The 25,643-nt window shown below is 46.9% G+C and overlaps 1 protein-coding gene across 1 annotated transcript; it reads left to right on the top strand.

Moving 5' to 3' along the window:
* Positions 1 to 694: 694 nt before the first annotated feature.
* Positions 695 to 1,997, top strand: LOC109766029 (glutathione S-transferase 1-like). The gene is made up of 3 exons (XM_020324803.4): positions 695 to 968; positions 1,066 to 1,114; positions 1,221 to 1,997. Exons 1-3 carry the CDS (start codon positions 816 to 818, stop codon positions 1,682 to 1,684), a joined length of 666 nt encoding a protein of 221 aa, XP_020180392.1. The 5' UTR covers positions 695 to 815; the 3' UTR covers positions 1,685 to 1,997.
* Positions 1,998 to 25,643: the final 23,646 nt, after the last annotated feature.

Here is a 25,643-nt window from a genome sequence, read left to right as displayed (position 1 = left end):
ATCAATGGCTCTTTCAAACCAAACGACTGTAATGGAGGCTGGGGGGCTGTGTTCAGGGATCATGTGGGAGAGGCGATGGCGTGTGCTGCTGGCTTCCTGCCAAACTTGCTGAACCCACTACATTCCGAGATGCTAGCTGCTGAAGCTGCTCTTCACTTGGCGTCAGACTTGGGAATGGGCTAGGTCTACTTGAAAACTGATGCTCTGTTGTTGAAGGAAGCGTTGGATGATATAGTGTTGATCTCTCTTGCCTGGGTGTTGTAGCTGACTGCTTGAAAGCTTTCATCTTGTGTAATTTTATTGAGTGCAAGATTGTGCACTGCTCTAGAACCTGTAATCAGGTAGCGCACACCCTTGCGACGAAGGGCTCGCTGATAGCCGGGGTGCCAAACAGTGTAACTGATGGGTCTGGCCCATGTGTAACCGTTTTAGTGGCGAGTGATTTGGCTTCGCTTACTGTTTAATGCAATTGCATTTAGTCTAAAAAAAAAGTTGATATCGCATAAGTACAAAGTATGACTGGGACGCCCTAGTCAAGTCAGCGTCAATACATACAGTTTTCCTACACAACCACTACCCACTCTTCGTTTTGTATGAGCAACGGTCCAAAAATATAGATTTAAATTTAGAGCAGGCAGCAAGGCCTGAAAAGTCTTCGAGGGGTGGACGTTGTGCTCTCTGCTCTCAGCTGCATAAATGCAGGGCAATTTCCATAGCCTGCCTCACTACTAGCTTACTCCTAGCTGCAGAGCAGAGGAAAGCAGAGCCTTGTTCCAATAATTGCCATTTACAGATTTACTAGATCACGGGCAAAGATGTCTTCGCCGGTGAAGGTGTTCGGGCACGCGACGTCGACGAACGTGGCGCGGGTGCTGCTCTGCCTGGAGGAGGTGGGCGCCGAGTACGAGCTGGTGCCCGTCGACTTCCTCGCCGGCGAGCACAACACCCCCGAGCACGTCCAGCGAAACGTACGTGGCCAGCATCTCTCTCGGTCGTTCATCTCTTTATTTCATGTCAGTAGCCACTCATAGCCGCCGATGATGATCGTGGTCCGGTTCCTCGCAGCCATTCGGGAAGATCCCCGCGTTCCAAGACGGCGACCTCGTCCTGTTCGGTGAGTCTCTTCGTTGTTAACCCATCCATATCATCATTCCGTTAATTCCATCGTCCCGTCCGCCATGCCGATGCGCCTGCTCGATCGATTGTGTGCCAACCACCAGAGTCGCGCGCGATCGCGAGGTACATCCTGCGCAAGTACAGGACGCCGGGCTCGCCGGACCTGCTGGGAGAGAACGGCGGCGCCGAGGAGGCGGCGATGGTGGACGTGTGGACGGAGGTGGAGGCCCAGCAGTACCACCCGGCCATCTCGCCCGTGGTGTTCGAGTGCATCATCTTCCCCGTCATGCGCGGCGCCAAGACGGACCAGAAGGTCGTCGACGAGAGCCTGGAGAGGCTGCGCTTGGTGCTGGGGACGTACGAGGAGCGGCTGTCCAAGAGCAGGTACCTGGCCGGGGACTCCTTCAGCTTCGCGGACCTCAACCACTTCCCCTTCACCTTCTACTTCATGGCCACCCCGTACGCGGCCCTCTTGGACGAGTACCCCAGGGTGAAGGCCTGGTGGGAGGACCTTATGGCCAGGCCCTCGGTCAAGAGGGTCTGCGCCAATATGCCCACCAAGTTCTAGTTCCATCACCTTGTGTCATTGTGTGTGTGTCGGAGTGAATTTGCTGTGGAATAAACGAATGAATGAATGCTATGTATTGATCATGCCGAATAGGTTTTGTTTTGGTAAACTTCTTCTCGGCAAGTACACAGAGAGAGAGTTGTGGACCATGTTGTCATGATTTTGGTTCTATGTCTGAATATGTTTTTTTTTCAAGGGTACGCCAAAGGCGTACCTTAGCTTTATAGAAGGAAGAACATATGTATAAGAGTTTTACATTTGCGCTAGTTGGGAGTCACAAGCCGACCCCAACCAAGCCTCCACTCCACTCCTCACGCTACTCTACTACTCAGATATAGGTTGTCCTCCAAATGCTCCCGCCGTTGCCCAAGTTCTCAAATCGTCGAAGATCATGTCCACAATCTCCCATTCGTTCTTGATTTGGCTCGATGTGAACACTCTCGCGTTCCTCTGTTTCCATAGTGTCCAGCAGATGAGCATCACGAACGTGTCAAATCCTTTCCGAGTTTGCTTATGTATGTGTTTTCTAGCTTCCGTCCACCATTGCACCAACCGAGATTCATATGTTGGGCATAGCTCCATCCTCAAACCCATCCTGAATATGTTAGGAGACGTCGATTTGGTGAACACTTTAGCTAAGCTGACTGAGTTTTAAGTTTTGGGTCAGTTGATTTTTTGACCGTTGATTACTGCTCCAAGATGTGTGCTAGTTGTTTTTTCCTGTTGTGTGCTGTGTCTTGTATTGGGCTGGACGTTTTTTGATTGACCCCTATTTTGGGTCAGTCGATTTCTTGTTGGGCTGATGCATGTTACATGTTTTCTTATTAGGCCGTTTGCGTGCGTTTTTACTTCTGGTTTTTTGTCGGGCTTTATGGGTATATTTTGGATGTTGGGCGAATATAAAATATATACACGTAAGTAATGTATAATTTGTGTGTAAATTGTAATTATGTGAAAAATGCACTATTATCTGCCACTATTAATTTGTTCTTAGATTTTGCTTTTGCAAAAGTTCCATTTTTATATGCTTATTCTTGCATATTTTAGAAAAGCTCAATTTTTATGTATATTTCATGCAAATTTTGTCAGTGTTTGTTTTAGATTATTTTTCTCATTTTCTTTGTTCTTACATGGTAATACCAATGCCACATATTCATTCTTTCTTTTGTGGGTATTTTTGTTTAATTTTTTTTATCCAAACTTCTGTTTCTATGCATTTTTCTTTTTCCTTTTTTTTTCTTTCCATTTACTGTTTTTTTGCGTGTTTTATTTTTTTATTTTTTTCCTGACGCGTTTTTTTCGATGTTGAGTGTGTGTAAATATATGCACACAAGTACTACCTGTATACATTATATTAGAGTATGGAAATTTCACTACTATATGTTTCTTCTTACATATTATAAAAAATGCAATTTTTGTACTAATCTTGACAAAATTTTAGTTTTAAGTTTTTATTTCACTTTCTCTCTTATTTAAGGGTAATACCAATAACACTAATTCATTCCTTCTTTGAAACCTATTTTTATGTAAATTCTACTAGTATATGTTAGTCCTTGCATGCGCTATAAAAAAGTGCAATTTATGTGTAAATTATGTGCAAATTTACCATGATTTACGTTTTCATTCCTTCCTTCCTAAAGGGCGGTATCAATGCCACTACTTCATTCTTTTTTAGAAAATGTTATATTTTTGTTTGTTTAAATAAGTATACACACAAGTATTATACAACATGTGTGTAAATTATAGTAGAGTGCAAAATTGCAATATTATATGTTCGTTGTTTGCATATTACTAAAAGTGCAATTTCAGTGCAAACTTTGTTATTTTCATTTTGTTTTAGTTTTTTTTCATTTTCTTTCTTCTTAAAGGGTTTCATTCTTCTATAGAAAACTTTATTGTTTTCATTTTGTTTTTCTTTTCTTTTCTTTTCTTTTTTAGAGGTAATACTGATCTCATTTCACTAGTATATTTTTTCTTTTATTTTTATTTTTAGGGTCCAAGCAGGCTGTAACACACTAAGCGCCTATCAAATAATTGACCTCATAACAAGGATAACACTCACTCAATTTTTAGTGTAATGTGTGTGCGGGTCATGCCGTTGTCTAAAAAATGCATTACTATATGCTTATTTTGCATATTATGAAACAATGCAATTTATGTGCCAAGCGTGTGCAATTTTCTATTATTGTTTGTTTTATGTGTAGTCGCATATGGACGGGCATGCAGGTAGCTTTTCAGCCAACATGCCAAACTAGCTCATGTGCAGATATGCTTCTAGGAACTACTAGTTAGAAGCAGAACTCTGTAGAAGTACCATCAACGTAGGGGTAGGACTACGTAAAGATTACTATGTACAATTATGCAGATGGTAGCTCGTCACGTGAGGACGTCATCCGACAACAGGCATGGCTAAAACGATTTTGGATCAGTCGATTGACCCAAAAAATTTCAGTCAACTGGGCTGTAGTCACTCCCTTTGGTGAAAGGTTAGGGAGATGTTGCTTCTTTCCATGCCAGATCATATGTTTCTAGAGTATAAGGGCATCTTCAACACCGACCATCGAAACGACCGCAAACGTCCGGACCGACGTGTTTGGATGCTGCAAGCCATCCACCGTCGTCCTGCATTGGTGCGCAAACGCGTCCACATCAGTTTCGCCGCACCAGGGGGCTTTGCGAAAGTACATACCTCTGCCATGTAGAGCCGATGTTCAAAAGCCGATCCACACTGTCGGTGTCAAAACCGGCGGATCTCGGATAGGGGGTCCCGAACTGTGCGTCTAAGGTCGATGGTAACAGGAGACAGGGGACACGATGTTTACCCAGGTTCGGGCCCTCTCTATGGAGGTAATACCCTACTTGCTGCTTGATTGATCTGGATGAATATGAATATTACAAGAGTTGATCTACCACGAGATCGTAATGGCTAAACCCTAAAAGCCTAGCATGTATGTCTATGATAATGAGTCTTCGGTCCTATAGACCTAACCCTCCGGTTTATATAGACACCGGAGGGATCTAGGGTTACACAAAGTCGGTTACAGAGAAGGGAATCTTCATATTTGATTGCCAAGCTTGCCTTCCACGCCAAGGAGAGTCCCGTCCGGACACGGGTGGAGTCTTCGGTCTTCGTATCTTCACAGCCCATCAGTCCGGCCCATGGCTAATAGGCCGGACGCCCGAGGACCCCTTAGTCCAGGACTTCCTCAGTAGCCCCCGAACCAGGCTTCAATGACGAGGTGTCCGGCGCGTAGATTATCTTCGGCATTGCAAGGCGGGTTCCTCCTCCGATGACTTCAACGAGATGTATTCGGCGTTCTATTTAATGTTGCACTCCTCGTCTTATGTGCATCCAAGACTTTGGCTTCCACGTGTCAGGCGAATACGAGAGGTCAGGGCATTTTTGCACATAACACCCCAGCCATGAAAAAGAGAATCTATTTAAAGAGATTGGATCTCAGATCCATCCGGCACCACGCGAAAAAATCCTCAGATATTGCCAGGAGAGACCATTCCAACATGGCCAACGTTCCCAGCTCCTCCTCCCGTCCCTGTGGCCCAAGAAAAGGCGAGTGGGAGAGGTGCTCTGTATCTCATGGTCAGCTGGAGAAGCTGCAAACACAGGGATTTCTTCCTCCCGTGGATTTGGTCCTGTTCGAGCAGGGTTGACCGTCTTCAATGGCGGAGCTGAGGCTGAAGATTTCCCCAACCCATCCGGGGGGAGCGAGTGTGCTTCATCCCCTACCTGCTAAGAGGTGTTGGATTTCCAATTCATCCATTCCTTCGCGGGATTCTAGAGTATTACGGCCTCCAACTGCATAACTTTACGCCGGCCTCCATCCTGCATATTGCGGGTTATGTCGCTTTATGCGAGCTATTCCTGGGTTGTGAGGCCCATTTTGAACTGTGGAGAAAGTTATTCTGCCTTGTCCCGCGCAACCACGAGGGATCAATATTTGAAGTGGGCGTCGCCGAAATATGGCGCATCGCCGAGACCGGATACCTATCCGGCACACCAAGGAAGGCATCCGAAGAGTGGCCGTCCGAATGGTTCTATATTGAGGACATTGCACTTCTAGACCCAATTCGGAGGGGCCTTCCCGAGTTCACAAGCGTTCCGTTAAAGAAACGCCACAGCTGGCGCCCTCGGAGTCTAGAGGAAGACGATAGTGCGGAAGTTCGCCAGCTCATGGGCAAGATAAAGACGCTCGCCCAGTCTGGATTATCAATAGCCGAGGTAATGGCGACCTCAATAGTGCGGGGAGTTCAGCCACTCCAATATCGAGGGCTCCCCATGTGGCACTATAATGGGGAAGACGACGCCTCCCGCTGCGGCAGGAAGGGTCCGGACACCCCCGCCGCTCTAGCCAAAATATTGGCCGAACTGTACAAAGGGGAGGAGGAGGAATTCCTTCATATCAAGCGCAGAGATGGATATTCCATGTACAATCCACCTAGATGGGTAAATTTCAACCCCTCTGCTCTACTTACTCCCCCTCCTCAAGCCATCTTTGATGAATTCTTAATCCGCCTGTTTATTATAGCACTGGCGAAAGGTCTCTGAGGGGCTTTACAGCCCCGCCCCGCAGCCCGAGGGCCATAATCGGGAACTTGACCCCGGATTCGAAGAGGATCTGGACATATTCGTGGTGCTCGAGGGCGGGGTGTTTTACCAGGCGAGTTACGACGGCACAGAAGTGGCCATCATCGCCGATTACCCCGGTCTCCTGCCTGCTTCACACGTAAGATATCAAGAGACACTTCGTCCAAAAGAGTCTTGTCATTCCACCTCACCCACCGCACATCCTATGCTCTAAAGGGGGGCGTACGGCGTGCCGTGCCGTGCCAAGGGCGTCGCCAAAGATAGCGGTCCCCACGCCGGGCGAGCCTTCGAAGAGGAAGGCGGACCAAGATACGGCCGGGCCTTCATCCAAGAGGTATGGATTTGCAAATATGTGCTTCAGCAGTTGCATCCAATTGTGCTTTATATGTTTGTCCTGTATTAGGAAAAAAGTGAGCCAAACTATACCCGGGGGTTCGGCCAGTCATTCTCCCCACAGCCGGGATCCAAATCCTGCCGTAAAGACGGGGGCTGGTACGGGGGTGACGCCGGATTGTCCTCCAGCCAAGGATTTGGACAATATGTACTTCACCAACTCGGAAGTGGAGAGCGCCGTGAATCATCGGCGCCAGAGGGCCGTTCTTCGTGACCCCCGCTTTTCAACGGAGGTATTCAATGCCTTTAACTCGGCTGATGCATACATCTGGACTGCCCAAGACGGGCCAGAGCCACAGGCCAATATTTGAAAGATATGCAGGTAAATTTGCTTTGTCCAAATGCAATAGTTGTATACTAGTAGCCCCCGAGACTTGAAGCGGTTGGCACAACTGATTTATGGATCGCTGTGTGCCCAGGTGTTGACAGAGAAAAACAACCTGTTGTCTCAAGAGCTGGAAAAGTGCCGGACACAGCTAAATGTTGTTATCGCCGAACTGGAGAAGTCCAAGAAGGCATCGCCTGGTAATGTTCCCCTCCAGCGAAGTATATGCCAGTAATGCTAACAATGTTGCATGTATCATGGCATGATCGTCAGATGAACTGACGGAAGCACTGGAGGTCGTGCAAGCGAATGAAAGAGAGGCCAAAAGGCTATGTGCTGCGGGCGAACATGTGCTGAAATAGGCTGTTGGTGAGAAAAACCAACTCTAGGATTCCAAGACCCAGCTGGGCGAAGAGCTGAAGGATGTGCGGACCCAGCTAGCCGACTCTATGAAGGAGAATAAGAGGCTGCGAGGCGGCATATTTAGTATGTGTTCGAACTTACCACCGTTAGTTCGGCGAGGGAAGGAACTAACAGAGTTATGTCTGTAGGTATGCTGACTGGCCGTCCCGAGGAGGAGGTATCCGGATCGTCGAGCGATCTACTGCAGGGGCTGTCCCAGATGCACGAGCAAGCGCGACAGGCAATGCGGAGTGTTGCCAAGGCTTTATGGTCGTCCGCCTCCCCTCCAGGAAGTATGAAGGAGCTTGTGGAGCTATACAAGGGAGCATGGCGGCGTATCCGATTATGGAAGATATCTGCCTGCCGAGAGGGTGCGCGAGAAGCCTGGGCCATGGTGAAAACACGGTATACCAAGCTTGATCCAAATCATATGGCCCGGGTCGGGCCTCTAGGGTCAGATGGGAAGGAAATTCCCGTTAGTTTGGTATATAACCAAGTAGAAGTAGCTGCCAAGTATTCCCAACAGGATTGCAAATTAGATAGCCTGCTGGACGGCATAGAACATGAAGTTTTTGAGTCTTAAATGACAATGTACTTTCCTTTTCATATGTAACTCTAGCTGAATTGTAAAACGCTTGTCATGGCAGACCTTTTCACTTCGACCTCTGGGCCCAAAGGCGCGGAGTGTTTCTGAATACCCGCACGGCCGAGTAGACCGGGGTATGCTTGGAAACCAGGCGTAGGGGTCATAGTTGCTTGAACAGACAAGTATCCGGCTAGTTATGTTATATTACACTGAAAGTGTAAGAAACATCTTCCAGAGAGAATAGTTCCGTTAAGGGTTCCTTTCCCTGGGTGTGCATGCGTAAAAATGCATGTCCAAACTGTGATTGGGACGATCGCAGTATAAGTAACATCTGGGGGTTCCTAATGGAATGAATGTAAAAAACGTCTTTAATCCCCCGACCGAATATTCCCTTAAGAACGCTAGCTTTCGGCTTCACCCAGTCTGAGGTACACATCCGGATGACCCGGCAGTAACAATCGCAGAGGTGCTCCCTTTATGCCCCAGCCGAACTAACGGGAACGTAGGGCATAAGCACAGGAGCCAGGCAACCCAGCTTGGCCAAAACTTAAGTCATATCGATGCATATAATGGTGAAGAAAAGGTTCATATGGGAAAAACGCGCATATGTGATGAGCTTGATGCTCAAAAAATAACATTAATAAGCTTCTGTTAGAGAAGCCCCCAGGTATGGTGGATGTACACATTTGAGAATGTATACGTCACAACTGTGCGGTTGAGCCGCACGAAAGCTTTAAGGCTAAAATAGAAGAAAAAAGCAAAAAGAGAGGAAAATAATTGAAACAAGAGGGAGAAGGAGATGAACAAAGAGTTAGGTGCTAGGCGTAGAATTTTCGGAGTCTGGCTGCGTTCCATGGGTTCGGCTCTAAGCGATTGTCTGAGGCATCGCGCAGGCGGTACGCTCCTCCGGTGAGAACTTCGTCGATGATGAAGGGACCCTCCCACTTGGGCTTGAGTTTGTCCTTTTTCTTCTCCGGCAAGCGTAGAACTAGTCCTCCAATATTATAAGTCTTGGCCCGTACTTCTCTCCTTTGATATCTTCGGGCCTGCTGTTGATAAAATGCGGAACGGGCCATTGCAACGTCGCGCTCCTCCTCCAGGGCATCTAAGTTGTCCTGCCGATCTAGCTCGGCCTCTCTCTCTCTCTTCATACATGCATACTCGAGGTGAGTCATGAATAATGTCGCAGGGTAGCACAGCCTCTGCGCCGTACACCATGAAAAAGGGTGTGTATCCGGTAGTGCGATTGGGCGTGGTCCGTAGCCCACAGAGCATGGAGTTGAGCTCCTCCACCCAGTGCTTGTCTGACTCTTTCAAAGACCACACTAGTCTGGGTTTAATGCCGCTCATAATAGACCATTGGCTCGTTCGACTTGACAATTTGTTTGTGGGTGGTAGACGGAGGCGTAATCGAGCTTAATGCCCAAATTGGCGCACCAATTTTTCACTTCGTCGGCTGTAAAGTTGGAGTCGTTATCGGTGATGATGCTGTGTGGAACACCATAACGGTGTACAATGCCAGATATAAAGTCTATCACTGGTCCGACCTCGGCCGTTTTGACTGGTTTGGCCTCTATCCACTTAGTGGATTTATCTACCATTACGAGCAGATATTTCTTCTTACGGCTTCCACCTTTAAGGGGTCCAACCATATCCAATCCCCAGACCGCAAAAGGCCAGGTGATGGGGATTGTTTGGAGGGCAGTGGGGGGCATATGGCTTTGGTTGGCGAAGAGTTGGCATCCGATGCAACGTTGGACGAGGTCCTGTGCGTTTGCTCGGGCCATGGGCCAATAGAAGCCTGTACGAAAAGCCTTGCTTACAAGGGCCCGAGCCGCGGCGTGGTGGCCACCGAGGCTGGCATGAATTTCTGCCAAGAGCTGCCGCCCTTCCTCCTCGGAGATACATCTTTGAAGTACTCCGGTAGCACTTTTCTTGTAGAGTTCTCCTTCATGAACCTTGTAGGCTTTAGAGCGCCGGACAATGCGGCGAGCCTCGTTCTGGTCATCAGGGAGCTCCCACCTATTAAGGTAGGCCAAGAAGGGTTCGGTCCATGCGGCAATGACTGCCATTATAAGATGGGCTGACGGTGTTATTTCGGTGGATGAGCCTCCGATGATGTCAGTGTGTTCGGGATCTAGGGATGTGGTCGGATCCGGACTGGCGTTGCCACTCTCCCCTTGCCACGCCACGGAAGGCTTAAAAAGCCTTTCCAGAAAGATATTAGGTGGGATGGGGTCGCGCTTGGCGCCGATGCGAGCGAGGATATCCGTCGCTTGATTGCCTTCTCGAGCCACATGATGGAACTCGAGCCCCTCGAATCGAGCTGACATTTTGAGAACGGCATTGCGATAAGCTGCCATCTTTGGATCTTTGGCATCAAAGTCTCCATTTATTTGAGATATTGCGAGGTTTGAATCCCCGCGCACTTCCAGGCGTTGTATGCCCATGGAGACGGCCATCCGAAGTCCATGTAATAAGGCCTCATATTCGGCTGCGTTGTTGGAGTCTGTATATAATATTTGGAGTACGTACTGAATTACGTCTCCGGTGGGGGACGTTAACACGACACCCGCTCCTAACCCTGCCATCATTTTGGAACCATCGAAATACATGACCCAGTTGGAATACGTGCCATACTCTTTCGGGAGTTCGGCCTCTGTCCATTCGGCGACGAAGTCAGCCAGTACTTGGGATTTAACGGCTCGACGTGGTTTGCATGTTATGTCAAATGGAAGGAGCTCAATGGCCCATTTGGCAATCCGGCCCGTAGCATCGCGGTTGTTTATTATGTCGTTGAGTGGTACTTCGGAAGCCACCGTGATCGAACACTCCTGAAAGTAGTGTCGTAGCTTCCGGGACGCCATGAAGACCGCGTATGCTATCTTTTGGTAATGAGGGTACCGGGATTCGCATGGTGTGAGGACAGTGGACACGTAGTAAACTGGCTTCTACAGCGGGTATTTGTGTCCGTCCTGTTCTCGCTCGACGACGAGCACGGTGCTTACCACCTGGTGTGTTGCCGATATGTATAATAACATGGGTTCGCCGGTGTTCGGCGCGGCCAGGATTGGGTTACTTGCCAAAAGGGCCTTTATTTCCTCTAGTCCGGCCGTTGCCGCGTCCGTCCACTCGAAGTGGTCGGTGCGTCGGAGAAGGCGGTAGAGTGGCAATGCTTTTTCTCCCAATCTGGAGATAAAGCGGCTTAAAGCTGCCTCGCATCCCGCAAGCTTTTGGACCTGTTTAAGGTTTGTTGGCATAGCCAATTGTGACAAAGCTCGAATTTTGGCTGGATTTGCCTCGATTCCTCTATTGGAAACAATAAAGCCCAGCAGTTTTCCGGCGGGAACGCCGAAAACACATTTTTCCGGATTGAGCTTAATGTCGTATGTACGGAGGTTGTCAAATGTAAGACGTAAATCGTCTATCAATGACTCGACGTGCTTGGTTTTGATGACGACGTCATCCACATATGCTTCAACTCTTTTGCCGATCTGTTTCTCCAAGCATGTTTGAATCATGCGTTGGTAAGTGGCGCCAGCGTTTTTGAGTCCGAAGGGCATGGTGTTGAAGCAGAATGGCCCATATGGGGTAATGAATGCCGTTGCGGCTTGGTCAGACTCCTTCATTTTTATTTGATGGTATCCGGAATATGCGTCGAGGAAGCACAGTGAGTCGTGTCCTGCTGTAGCATCAATGATCTGGTCAATGCGGGGGAGGGGAAGGGATCCTTAGGGCAGGCCTTATTGAGGTCTTTGAAATCGACGCACAGGCGCGAAGATTTTTCCTTCTTTGGCACCATCACCAGGTTTGCCAGCCAGTCCGAGTGTTTTATTTCTCTAACGAATCCGGCTTCAATTAGCTTGGCTAACTTTTCTCCCATAGCTTGACGTTTGGGTTCGGAAAAACGCTGTAGTGTCTGCTTGACCGGCTTGTATCCCTTCAATATATTGAGGCTGTGTTCAGCCAACTCGCGCGGGATTCCTGGCATATCCGAGGGGTGCCAGGCGAATATATCCCAGTTCTCGCGCAGGAACTCTCGTAGCGCGGCGTCAACCGTTGGGTCTAGTTGTGCACCAATGGATGCTGTCTTCTTGGGGTCCGTTGGATGGACTTGGAATTTGACTATTTCTTCTGCCGGTTTGAAGGAGGTGGATTTGGGCCGTTTGTCTAGGATCACGTCGTCCCTGTCCACCGTGGAGCGCAGTGCGGTTAATTCTTCGGCCGCGGGGGCCTCAGATAATGCCTCAAGGGCTAGGGATGCGGTTTCGTTTTCGGCGCGGAGTGCTATGTCCGGACCGCTGGCGAGAGTAATTATGCCGTTGGGCCCGGGCGTCTTAAGCTTCATGTACCCATAATGAGGTATAGCTTGGAAGCGTGTAAACGCATCTCGCCCCAAAAGAGCGTGATATCCGCTGTTGAAAGGGGCCACTTGGAAGGTTATTTCTTTGGACCGATAATTCTCCGGCGTGCCGAATACCATGTCAAGTGTAATTTTTCCCGCACACCGCGCCTCCCGACTGGGAATGATTCCTCGAAAGGTCGTGCTGCTTTGCTCGATGCGGCTCCTGTCTATTTTGATTTTGTGGAGTGTATCCTCATAGATGAGGTTTAGTCCGCTGCCGCCGTCCATAAGGACCTTGGTGAGCCAAAAGCCGTCCACGATTGGACTGAGGACCAAGGCAGCTCCCTCACACACTACCATCGCCATGTTCCCGATCCACACTGCCATCGCCATGTTCCCGATCCACACTGCCACCCCCACCCTGCTTGCCTCTAGCGGCTGGACCTAGCACCACCGGAGTTGCATGCCCTCTGGATCTTCTCCGCCTCTCCCCTAATAGTCCAGCCACCTGCGTCCTCGCAATCTCTCCATCTCTCAGTAGCAGGCTGAGTAGAAACACCTAAAATGATGTTTGGTTGTAGGCATGTTCTACATAGACGCAAAGTGTTATTGTTTGGTAACATACAAGACATGTGGTCTCGTAACCTCTTGTTAAAGTGGTGAGGTTGTCAACATACATAGAGTCTTATACGCAGAACATTACCATAGGCGCATCATAGTCATACTGGTTAAAACCATAGTCATACATGACAGTCATAAACACGGCACATTAACAATCGAATGCAAAGTAAACTAGCACGCAACATCAAACATAAAACCCTAACGGTCCATGGAAAACGCTTCCTCGTGCGGCTTGCACTTGGCCATCACCTCTATGTCATTGGTGTCGAAGACGATCACCTTGAAGATGCCGACAGTAACCACCTTGAAGGTCATGAGGTACCTGATCTTCAGGTGATGATCTATGAAGAAGTGGGGCACCCTTTATCAAGGATTAGCCTGTCGTTGATGGATCAGAATGTGATTTCCCAGACGCGGCTGATGTTCATCATCATCACGACTTCCGGTTGGACGGTGGCCATGTGCTTAGTGAAGCTAGTGGGCATGGCATGCACTCTACCCCGGGGAGCAAGAATGACCTTGCAGGCGTGCTTCAGCCTCGAGTCCTCATGGAAATGCCCGTAATTCCATGGACTCTTGTTGGGGGCGCTACTGACATCTACCACTACCTTGCCCTTCTTGGAGTTAGCCGATGGAACCTCTTTGACCTTCAAGGAGTTGCCGAGGATGAGCCTATCATTTTGTGTTGAAAAAATGAACAAGAGGCCAATAGAGGTACTATAAACCCAGATCAAATGTAATGCACATATGAAAAGATCAATGGTTGAGGTATGCAGAAAATCTACTACACTTCATATTCAACATTTGTTCATCCCCGCAGCAGATGCATTGTTTGACCACACTTATGAAAGTTGTTGACCAAACCTCAACATTCATTCATGCCACCTACCTACCGCTTCAACTTCGAAAGCCCCCTTTATCTACCCCCGCAATCCACTTCACCCATCTCTCTCTTCAGTTCCAGAGCTCTCTCTCCCTCTCGCCACTGCACCAGCACCATGAACGACCCCTGCCCCGCCGACCTGGATGGACGACACTCATCCTTGGGTGCTCACTCGGCGACCACGAGAATTTTGTGAAGATGATGGAGGTGTTCTCTTGGTTCAATATCATGGACGAGATGGTCGAGGAGGCAAGAGTTGTGCTCTCGAAGGCGACAAAGACTGAGTAGATGATGCAATAGCCTGACCCAGACAAAGGTGCTATGTCAGTGGACATACTGTTGTGAGCGACGGAGAAGCCCTGGTTAGCTGATTGAGGTCATAGAGTTTGATGGGCCAAATACAAGTTTGTTGTAGCTCCTACTTACCAGGACGACGATGGTGAGGAGGTGGTGGAGGTCAAGATGGTGGCCAGGGTTCTGAGCCTAGCTGCTCCATGATCCGCTGGAGGTCGACGAGTACAAGCGTCAACCTACATTTCGCTCGGAGCGCCTCTAGGATCGTCGCGCCTAGACTATAGTCCTTGTTCGTTTGCATTGGATTTGAATGGACGTAAGTGGATTGTGGTCGATTTAACCCCCTGTTAGTGCAAATATTTTGTAATCCCATTCACATTCCTCAAATCCCTAATCAGACAAACTTTGTTCGGTCCCACATCAAAGCCTAGAACTTCAATCGATGCCTAAATCCCCTGAGCGAACATTATATTCCATGCCTAAATTGAGTGTGAGAAGTGTAATTGATGCCTAGATCTGAAGGAAATATGCCCTAGAGGCAATAATAAAGTTGTTATTATATTTCCTTATATCATGACAAATGTTTATTATTCATGCTAGAATTGTATTAACCGGAAACTTAGTACATGTGTGAATACATAGACAAACATAGTGTCACTAGTATGCCTCTACTTGACTAGCTCGTTAATCAAAGATGGTTAAGTTTCCTAGCCATAGACATGAGTTGTCATTTGATGAACGGGATCACATCATTAGAGAATGATGTGATTGACTTGACCCATCCGTTAGCTTAGCACTATGATCATTTAGTTTATTGCTATTGCTTTCTTCATAACTTATACATGTTCCTGTGACTATTGTAAGTGCATCTAGTGCCACCCCTAGTTGGTTTTGGAGTATTGACGACAAACTTGGTTGAGGGACTAATGTGTTCGTGAGAATTGCAGGATAACACAGGTAGTAGTCCCTCATTGATTCGGTTTACCTACCGGAGATGACCCCTAAAAATGTGTGAAGACATTGAAGACAATGGTGGCATGTGAAGATATTCACAACGAAGATTATGACTTGAGAAGACATTCACATGAAGACTATGGAGTGCGAAGACATAGTTGTTTCGTAGTTTCCTTTTCTTCTTTGTTGAGTCATAGGAACCACCGTACTGTTAAGTGGGGTCCAAGTGAACAAAGTCAGAGTGACTGATGTGATGCTCAACCAAATCCTATGTCTTCGAGCGAAGACAATGAGAGCAAATCTTATCCAGACCTGGATGAGTCAGCTTTACTTGTAGCCCAAGTCAAGCTGCCGCGTGTGTTTGAAATCTGACTGTTAGACACGTGTCAGTTCCTTAGTGACCCAGGGTCATTTCGGACAAATCAGGACGGGTTGCCTCCTGGCTATAAATAGCCCACCCCCTACACCATAAATTGGTGGCTGCTCAGAGTTAGTGCACGGCTTTTGTCGTTCGAGAACAACCCACCTCCAAAGCATTTGAGAGAGAGATCCTTGCGAGGACAAAGCCCAAAACACCCAGAGCCAAAGAGTGTTAGGCATCACTGAAGTCTTTCTGTCCGCGTGATCTGAAGACTTATTACACTTGAGGACTGTGTATCCTCCAGCCGGTTAGGCGTCGTGTTCTGAGCATCCAAGAGTCATTGTGGATTGCAGGTGAACGAAGTCTGTGAAGGTTTGGAAGTCTAGCTTGAAGACTTACCAGAGTGATTGGGCGAGGACTAAGTGTCCTTAGCTCAAGGGGAATAAGGTGAAGACGTGGTCTTTTGAGTTGAATCTCAGCCTCCCTAACCAGACGTACAATTGTCACAGCAACTGGAACTGGTCTAACAAATCCCTGTCCTCTCCAAGCTACTGGTTCTATCTTCTCCCTCTCTTTACTTACAGTTAGTCTTCGTGAAGTCATTGCCTACTTGCTTGATCTTATTGACTTCACTATGTGACGACTATTGTTGTTTGTCTTCATACTGTCTTCCATCCTGATCTATACTACCTAGCTGCTAATAGTCTTCGTGCTTTCACTTCATTACTTACTTGACTATGGCTTGTCTAGTGTAGTCTACCTTCCGCTGCATATCAATAGGTTCATTTCTATCGTTTGTCTTTAAAGCCCCCGTGTTTTGAAGACTTTCATAAAAATCACCTATTCACCCCCCTCTCTAGTCGATAACTAGCACTTTCAATTGGTATCAGAGCAAGGTGCTCCCTTGTTTTGTGTGATTCGGTTTAACCACCTGGAGTTTTAGCTATGTCGACTGCAGGGATAATCAAAGTCTCCGTTGCGTGCCCTGTCTTCGATGGCACTGATTACCCCTACTGGAAGAATAAGATGCGCATGCATCTTGAAGCCATTGATGTCGACCTCTGGTATGTCGTCAAGAACGGCGTTCCCAAGGCCGGTGAAGGTGTCACCCCTGCTGATGTCAAGAAGTTCATTCAACTGGATTCTACTGCCAAGAACATCATCTGTGGTCATCTGACCAAAGGACAGTATGATCGTGTGAGTGCTCTGGAAACTTCGAAGCTAGTCTGGGACTGGCTCTCCAAGGTCAACGAAGGCGTCTCAACCCAGAGAGGCTCAAGGATCAGTGTTCTTCGCAACCTCTTCAACCGCTTCAAGAGAAACGACAATGAGAATGTCCAGCTCACGTTTGATCGCCTCACTGATATCACAAATGAGCTTCATGCACTTGGTGCCACTGAGATTACCAAGCATGAAATCGTCAAGACACTCCTGAGATCACTTGACAACTCGTTTGACACCCTAGCCCTGATGATTCAAGAATGCCCTGACTACAAGACTCTCGATCCATCTAACATACTTGAGAGGCTCAACACACATGAGTTCCAGTTATCTGAGAAAAGAGATATCTATGGTCCCAACTATGGCCGAACTCGCGCTTTGAAGGCAAAGGTTGTTTCCTCATCTGAAGAAGATTCTGACTGCAGTTCTGGGGATCCTGAAGACATTGGAAAGGAGCCTGCTATTCTTGTGAAGAAGTTCCAGAAATTCACCAAGAAGAAAGGCTTCAGAAAGTCTTCAAGATCCATCTCAAGAAATGATGAAGCTTCTACTCATGACCACAAAAAGAGAACATGCCACAAGTGCAAGAAACCTGGTCATTACATCTCTGAGTGTCCACAGTGGGACAATGAGAACAAGAAGAAGAAGTAGAGCAAGGAATATGATTCTGATGACAAGAAGAAGAATAAATCCTCAAAGTCTTCTTCCAAGTCTTCGTCCAAGTCTTCATCACACAAGAAAAGTTCATCTGGCAAGGATCGTGCTTTTGTTGGCAAGGAGATGGATTCAGAGGAGGAGTCAGCTTCTGAGCAGGCTGAGGTGGAGTCTGAGGAGGAGTCCGACTCTGGCGTTGCAAGTATGGCTCTAGCCATAGCCTACGGTGCCAAGTCCATTTTCAACACTGAAGACAATGGCTCCGTCACCAACGTTGATGCTAATGACAAGGACGACTCTGCCCCCACCTACTGCTTCATGGCACGCGATGCCAAGGTAAACTCATGCGATGCCTACTTTCAAACATCAAGTGAAGATGACTCTAACTGTGAATCCAAACCTAGCTACAAAACACTTGCTAAAATTGCAACTGAACAACAGAAAGCTATGGAACATATTCAAAAATTGTTAGACAAAAGCGATGACCTGTTGGACGCGGAAATGACCCGATCTCAGTCCTTAATTGAAGACATCAAAAATCTTCATGTTAAGTACGAGGAACTTGAAAGTCATCATGAAACGCTCTCAACAACTCATGAAAAGCTTTCCTATGATTATCTTCAAAGGAAGCAAGAACTTGAGAAATTGAGAGCTGCTCATGAAGATCTTCAAAAAGAGAACGAGTCACTTCGCGCTCAACAGATTAGTCCCGCTCAGGAAGGATTTGAACCACCATGTCTAAAATGCCTTGAGCGTGATAATGCTACTTCTGTTGTGAATGTTCCACTACTGCTACTGTTGCAATATCTTCAACTGCTGATGTGGTAACTAACCCCTCTGCTGAGGATGCCACTACTATTGCTGATGAAAATGCCAGGCTGAAGACATTGCTTGAGACAGGAATGTACGAAAGTCTCAAAGGGCATCAGACACTATGTGATGTCCTCAAAAAGCAAATTCTGAACCGAAACCCTAGGAAATAGGGTGTTGGGTTCGAGAGGAAAATGAATGTTGATGGTTCTTACTGGAAGCCCGAGCAGTACCCCAAAACCACATGGGTTGCTGCAAAGGGACCTTCAGTGGATCCATCCACCTTATCTGGCTTCACTTGTGCTAACCCGATTATCATTGATGAATCCTTTGATGCAAACTATAAACTGTTTAAGAATCAGAATGGTGAAGTGTTTGCCAGGTATATTGGTACTAACTGCAGGAATGGGCCACCTATGAAGAAGATCTGGGTACCCCAAAAGTTGTCTTGAGAATCTTCCTGTGAATGTCATCATGACACCACCTGGGAAGAAGACAAACCCCAAACCAAAGGTTTCATATGGTCCAAAGGCTTCATACAGACAGAGGACTCAACAGAGTCACCCTAACGCCAATGTTTTGCAGGGAAATCATACTCAGACCTATGAATATGAGCGTGTTTCCTCAAACCGCTATGTTCATAAAACTAAGAACTTTTCTGCTTATTCATATGAGTATTATTCACCTCCTGCATGGCTATTTGCTAGGGCTCCAAAGCCGAAGTTCTCAGATGCTGCACTTAGACTCATTGCTTCGAAGCCACCCCTGAAAATGTGGGTGGTTAAGAAAACTTAACTCGCTTTTGCAGGGAAAGGTCTCCAGCCGGAAATCAAAGGCGTCTGATGCTTATGCTGGGGACCTAAAACATCTTGTGGGGCGCAAGATAAAATGCCCAAATGGTCTTACTATGTATTTTGTTCCTGAATTGCTTTCCAATCATCCTATCAGCCCTAACCTGGATCTGAGCTTTGATAATCCGCTTGTTCGTCAAATGTTTATGCTTCACAATACCCTTGGTGAAGCCTATCCCCCTAACTGTACTGTAGGGTATGACACAACATGCTTCAGAATGGATTATGGACAGTGGATGCACTAATCACATGACTGGTGATCGAAGTTTTCTCATGGACTCAACCTTACGTCCATCTGACAAGAGTCACATCACATTTGCTGACACTGGTAAAAGCAAGGTATTTGGTCTAGGTAGAGTTGAAATCTCAAATGATCAACACATGGATAAAGTGATGCTTGTTGAATCCCTTGGTTTCAACTTAATGTCTGTCTCAATGCTTTGTGATTTGAACATGATTGTGATATTTGGAAAATATCATTGCCTTGTTCTAATGGAATCTGACAAGTCTCTAGTCTTTGAAGGATATCGGAAAGATGATATGTATATGGTAGATTTCTCAGCAGGACCACAGTTGGCCGTATGTCTTCTAGCAAAAGCTTCAGAGTGCTGGCTCTGGCATCGGAGGCTAGGGCATGCTGGCATGAGGAACGTGTACACTCTCGCGAAGAAGAAACATGTCATTGGCATCGAGGGCGTCAAGTTCAAGAAAGATCATCTGTGTGGTGCCTGCGAAGCTGGAAAGATGACAAGGGCCAAGCTTCCCTCGAAGACAATCATGACGACATCTCAACCCTTCGAGCTGCTTCATATGGACTTATTTGGTCCTACTCACTACTCTACTCTTACTACCACTGCTTGCCTCTATGGCTTCGTCATTGTTGATGATTATTCAAGATATACATGGGTGCATATAATCCTCTACAAGAATGAAGTGCAGGATGTCTTCAGACGTTTCGCCAATCGTGCCATGACGAACTATGTCATCAAGATCAAGCACATCAGAAGTGACAACGGCACAGAGTTCAAGATCACCGGCCTCGACCTTTACCTTGATACATTAGGCATCACTCATGAGTTCTCTGCTCCATAGACACCTCAGCAGAATGGCATCGTGGAGCGCAAGAACAGAACACTCATTGAGATGGCTCGAACGATGCTTGATGAGTACAAGACTCCAAGGAAGTTCTGGCCTGAAGCTATTGATACTGCATGCCACATCATCAACCGTGTTTATCTTCACAAGCTTCTGAAGAAGACATCCTGTGAGCTCCTCACTGGTAAGAAGCCAAACGTAAGCTACTTCAGAGTATTTGGTGCTAGGTGTTGGATCAAGGATCCACATCACACTTCAAAATTTGCACCGAAAGCACATGAAGGTTTTATGCTTGGTTATGGAAAGGATTCGCACTCCTACAGGGTCTTCAACCTCTTTCACTATAAAGTGGTTGAAACTGTGGATGTGCGGTTTGATGAGACTAACAGCTCGCAAAGAGAGCACCTGCCAAATGTGCTAGATGAAGTCCCACCTAGTGAATCCATCAAGCTCATGGGATCTGGAGAAATCATACCTTCAGAGGCATAGGCTGAAGAGGAACTTATCATTTCTGCGCCTAATCAACCCGAAGACACTGCTTAGCCTGAAGCCAATGCTCAGAATGAAGACAATGATCAGCAAGAGCAAAATCTTCATCCAGTTCATCCTCGTGTTGCAAATCAAGTACAGATTGAGAAGATAATTGATAGCATCAATGCACCTGGTCCACTCACTCGTTCAAGAGCAACACAGCTAGCAAATTTATGTGGGCACTTTGCATTTGTCTCAATATCTGAACTCAAGAAAGTTGCTGAAGCCTTCATGGAACCTGAATGGATTCAAGCTATGCAAGAAGAGCTTCAACAGTTCGAGCTGAACAATGTGTGGGAATTAGTCAAGCGTCCCGATCCTCACAAGCACAACATCATAGGCACCAAATGGATCTATCGCAACAAACAAGATGAGCATGGTCAAGTTGTCAGAAACAAGGCTCGTCTTGTTACTCAAGGATACACTCAAGTTGAAGGGATTGACTTCGATGAAACATTTGCTTCCGTGGCTAGGCTTGAAGCCATTCGCATACTGCTCACCTATGCCAACCATCACAACATTCTTCTGTATCAAATGGATGTGAAGAGTGCCTTCCTCAATGGCAAGATTGAAGAAGAAGTGTATGTTTCACAACCACCTGGTTTTGAAGATCCAAAACATCCTGATATGGTATACAAGCTTAACAAGGCACTGTATGGCCTCAAACAAGCCCCTCGTGCTTGGTATGACACACTCAAAGACTTCCTGAAGATCAAAGGCTTCAAACCTGGTTCTCTAGATCCTACACTCTTCACGAAGACATATGATGGAGAACTGTTTGTGTGCCAAATCTATGTGGATGGCATTATCTTCGGCTGCACCGACAAGAGATACAGTGATGAGTTTGGGCTCATGATGCAAGAGCAATATCAGATGTCCATGATGGGTGAGCTGAAGTTCTTCCTTGGTCTTCAAATTCGTTAGCAGAGCAATGACATCTTCATATCTCAAGAGAAATACCTCAAAGATTGCCTGAAGAAGTTTGGAATGCAAGATTGCAAAGGATACACGACGCCAATGCCAACCAAAAGTCATCTGAGTCCCGACGCTAATGGTAAAGAGTTCGATCAAAAGGTATACCGCTCCATGATTGGTTCTTTACTCTACTTATGTGCATCTAGGCCAGATATAATGCTTAGTGTTTTCATGTGTGCCCGATTCCAAGCGGCACCAAAGGAATCACATCACTTAGCTGTGAAGCGAATTCTTCGATATTTGGCTTACACCCCAACGCTAGGATTATGTATCCAAAGGGCTCATAGTTTTGATCTAGTTGGATTCTCAAATGTTGATTATGCTGGAGACAAGGTTGATCGCAAGTCCACATCAGGCACATGTCACTTTCTGGGACGATCACTTGTCTGTTGGTCATCAAAGAAGCAGAACTGTGTATCTCTCTCCACTGCTGAATCTGAATACATTGCTGCTGGATCTTGCTGCGCTCAGCTTCTGTGGATGAAGCAAACTCTCAAGGACTATGGTATCCACCTGAAGCATGTGCCACTCTACTGCGACAATGAGAGCGCCATCAAGATTCCGAACAACCCAGTTCAACACTCGAAGACAAAGCACATTGAAATTCGTCATCACTTTCTCAGAGATCACGTCATGAAGGAAGATATTGATATCATTCACGTCAACACTGAAGAGCAATTGACAGATATCTTCACAAAGCCCTTGGATGAGAAAAGGTTTTGCAAGTTGCGGTGTGAGCTAAATATCTTAGAATCCTCAAATGTCCTGTGATTGGACACACATCCTAACACTTATGCATGTTGATGACTTAGATGTGCAACACACGAAGTAACGTATATCTTCAATCAATGAAGACATACACTCTAAGTGTGAATACATTAACGCGGAATTTGACTTCGGAGCGCCACGAAAATTGTGTGCCGTGTCTGGGTCTAATACTTCCTATACGGTGGGTAACGCCACCACCAAACCTTTGTTTGAAGTATTTCATTTGGCGTCTCATTTGCAAAGTCTTTGCATTTGATTTGTCTTCAACATTGATTTACCTTCATGTTTATCTTCGCAATGTTGATTTGGTCTTATACTGATATATGTACATATACTTGTGTTCTGTCCTCCACAGCATTCACTTATAGCTATGTCTTCTTATTTGAATCTTTTGATCTAAGTGAATGTGATCGGACCCTAACCCCTTCTATGCTTCTATCTCAGATTCTATCTATCCAAATAATATGCATTCTATTGAAACCGTCAAATGTCTTCTCTGCGTCCTTGTCACCAGAAGATAAAGAGACAAAAGTTGAATCTGTTTTAATGCTATATCCTTATTGCCTGAAACCCGGAGAAGCCGGAACGACCACCCAACAGTCTAGGCGTGCGTGGGAACATGGAACAACTTCCAATGTGTTGCATGCTTGCCACGTGTCCTTCAGATGTGAACCGCCAGGGGCACCTGCGTAATTACGTTGTGCAGTCCCTTTCCTTCTATATACACAACTCACCGCGGTCATAATCGATTCTTCCACCTCGCCACCTCACACAAACCCTAGCGCCTCCGCTAGCTCGCGTCGACGCCGGAGATGAAGCGCTTAGCTGCCGCGACTTCTCCGACGCCGTCCTCACACCGGTCGCGGACCTCATCCTCTCCGCCGCCACCGTAGGTGTCTTCCGCCGCCAAGTTAGGGCGCGGGAGATTGAACTGCTCGGCCTCCTTCTCAACTTCATCTAGCAGTTCTTTGTGCGGTAATTAAATCTTACTTTTATTGCCTTTTTGATCCATCTGATCCATCCACTTTACCCAAAAATGATTTCTTAACTTCCATATCTGGATCTATCTTGTTCTGAATCTCATATCTTGCCTTGTATATTCACTTATGCTTCACAACTACTTAGATTCCTCACTTGTACTTATTCTTGGATTCGTACAAATCTGGAACCAACTCTCACCAAATAACTGAATGTCTTCGCGCTATGAGGTCAATGTCTTCAAACTGATTTATCTTCAAAATCTTCTGAGAATGCATATGACCTCTTCCCCTTCCCTCGCACCTCTAATGCTGTCACAGGTACATGTCCGTGGGAGAATCCCTTGGTTCTCATAGTCTGCATTCATTTGCAGAATTCTTATAGCGACACATCAATTCTCCTGAAGCCAGTTCCTGTCTGACCAGCAAAAGGAAGCCATTCACAGTCTTGAAGCCATTCAGCTTGAATACAATGGCTACAGAGAAGTCAGCTAGAAAGGGCGGCAGACCGCGCCGAAGAGATACATCTAAGGACTTACCTCATGATCTGTATGAATTGTACAAGACAGACCCTGAAGAGAGCTATGGCCAGCGCAAGACTTGAATCCATTGGATTCGAAGATATTGGGCGGAACAATGGTTTCTATACAGATATGTGATTGCTGAGTATGCGGAGAAGAATGCCATCAAGCGACCATGGGGAGATATTCTCTACAAAAATCTTCAACCCAAGTCCAAGTTCGAAGCCATTGCTCAAGGCTTCTACCCTTGCATGGTCCGAGGACCACAGCCTAAGAATGCCGACCCGTCCTCTCTGCTATGGTGTCGCGATGACAATCTGTTCAAGCGCAACTATAAGTTTGCCAAAGATTCCGCTGTGAAGAACAAGAAAAATCTTGGGTGCGACTTCAACCCTGGTCCGTCTGCTCCAAGGGCTGATGGCACACGTGATGCTGACCCCAATGTCATCGGCCCCTTTGACAACTTTGATGGTCTCCTCTCTTACATTGCTGCTCAGAGGGCCACTATGGAGCAATCAGGTGATGATGCAGATTCTGATAAAGCGCCAGCTCCACCTAAGATGCAGAAGCAGAAGAAATCAAAGGCTTCAAAGCCCCCTGCCGCACCAAAAGCTTCGCGTGCGAAGCCGTTGGCAACTGCTCCTCCTGCATCCAGTATGCAATCTGAAGATCTTTCTCATGTCTCCAAGAAGAAGAAGCCCATGAAGATCTCTGGGCATGACCTAACTTCAGCTGTCGTTCTGAGGAACGAAGATGAAACCATTGATCTGTCAAGCGACGAAGATCTTGGTGATGATGCTCTTGAGCTACTGATAAAGAGCAAGCAAGAGGCAGAGATCTTCAACGATCTGCCCCTCTTTGATGTGGATATCTTGAATAACTTCATCGATGAGTGGTTTGACAATCCCAGCCTCAGCATTGATGATCTTCAGCTGCCAGTTGATATCAGCATCACCTTCCATGGAGCCATTGCTAATGAGCTGGCTCTAGCTCAGAAGATCATCGAGCTGAAGAACAAAATTGACTATGAGAAGGCTAAATTCAAGAAGCACATGGCCAAGCTCATCGTGGCAGATGTGCAAAGCTTCAAGCAGATGTTGCATGACCTCAAGAAAGAGTTTCATAAGAAACGTGAGGAAGCAAAAGGTTCAAGAGAGCGGATGAAATACTTCGCAGCGAAATGTGTTCAAGCTCACAATGAGGCAGAAAAGCGCAAGGCTCTTGGGCGTCCAGGCATCGACCCCAAGATGGCTGCCAAACTGAAAAAGAAGCCTGCTGTGGCCCAAGCTGAAACATCAAGGCAGGAAGCACCTCGCATTGTCTTCCCTGCCAGCATGACAAGCTCGAAGCCTAAAGTCCCCTCAGCAGCTTCAGAGCTAAAGAAAACAAGGGCAGCTAAGGCCGAAGCCAAGAAGCGCAAGCACAAGAATGCCTCTGATGGTGCTCCATCAACAAAGAAGCCAAAGACAAAGTCTTCATGGAAAGAACGTGTTGCCACAGAGCCACTCGTTGTTGAGCCCATCTCAGTTGCTCGTCCTGCCTCCACCAACCAAGAGTGTCGTCTTGTTGTACACGAGCCTGCTTCCAATGAGGCTCATGAAGATAAAGAAGTTCCAGCTGTTGACCCCATCACAGCTGAAGACATTGGTCGTGAAGACAATGTAGATGATGATGAAGTCCTTCCTCAAATCAAGCACTGAAAGATCGTGGATGTCGCCTAGAGGGGGGTGAATAGGCGCTTTAAAATAATTACGGTTTAGGCTTGAACAAATGCGGAATAAACCTAGCG

Source organism: Aegilops tauschii, chromosome 5 (genome assembly GCF_002575655.3).
Source record: "Aegilops tauschii subsp. strangulata cultivar AL8/78 chromosome 5, Aet v6.0, whole genome shotgun sequence".
Taxonomy (NCBI): Eukaryota; Viridiplantae; Streptophyta; class Magnoliopsida; order Poales; family Poaceae; genus Aegilops; species Aegilops tauschii.
This window is presented reverse-complemented; position numbering and strand designations above follow the sequence as displayed.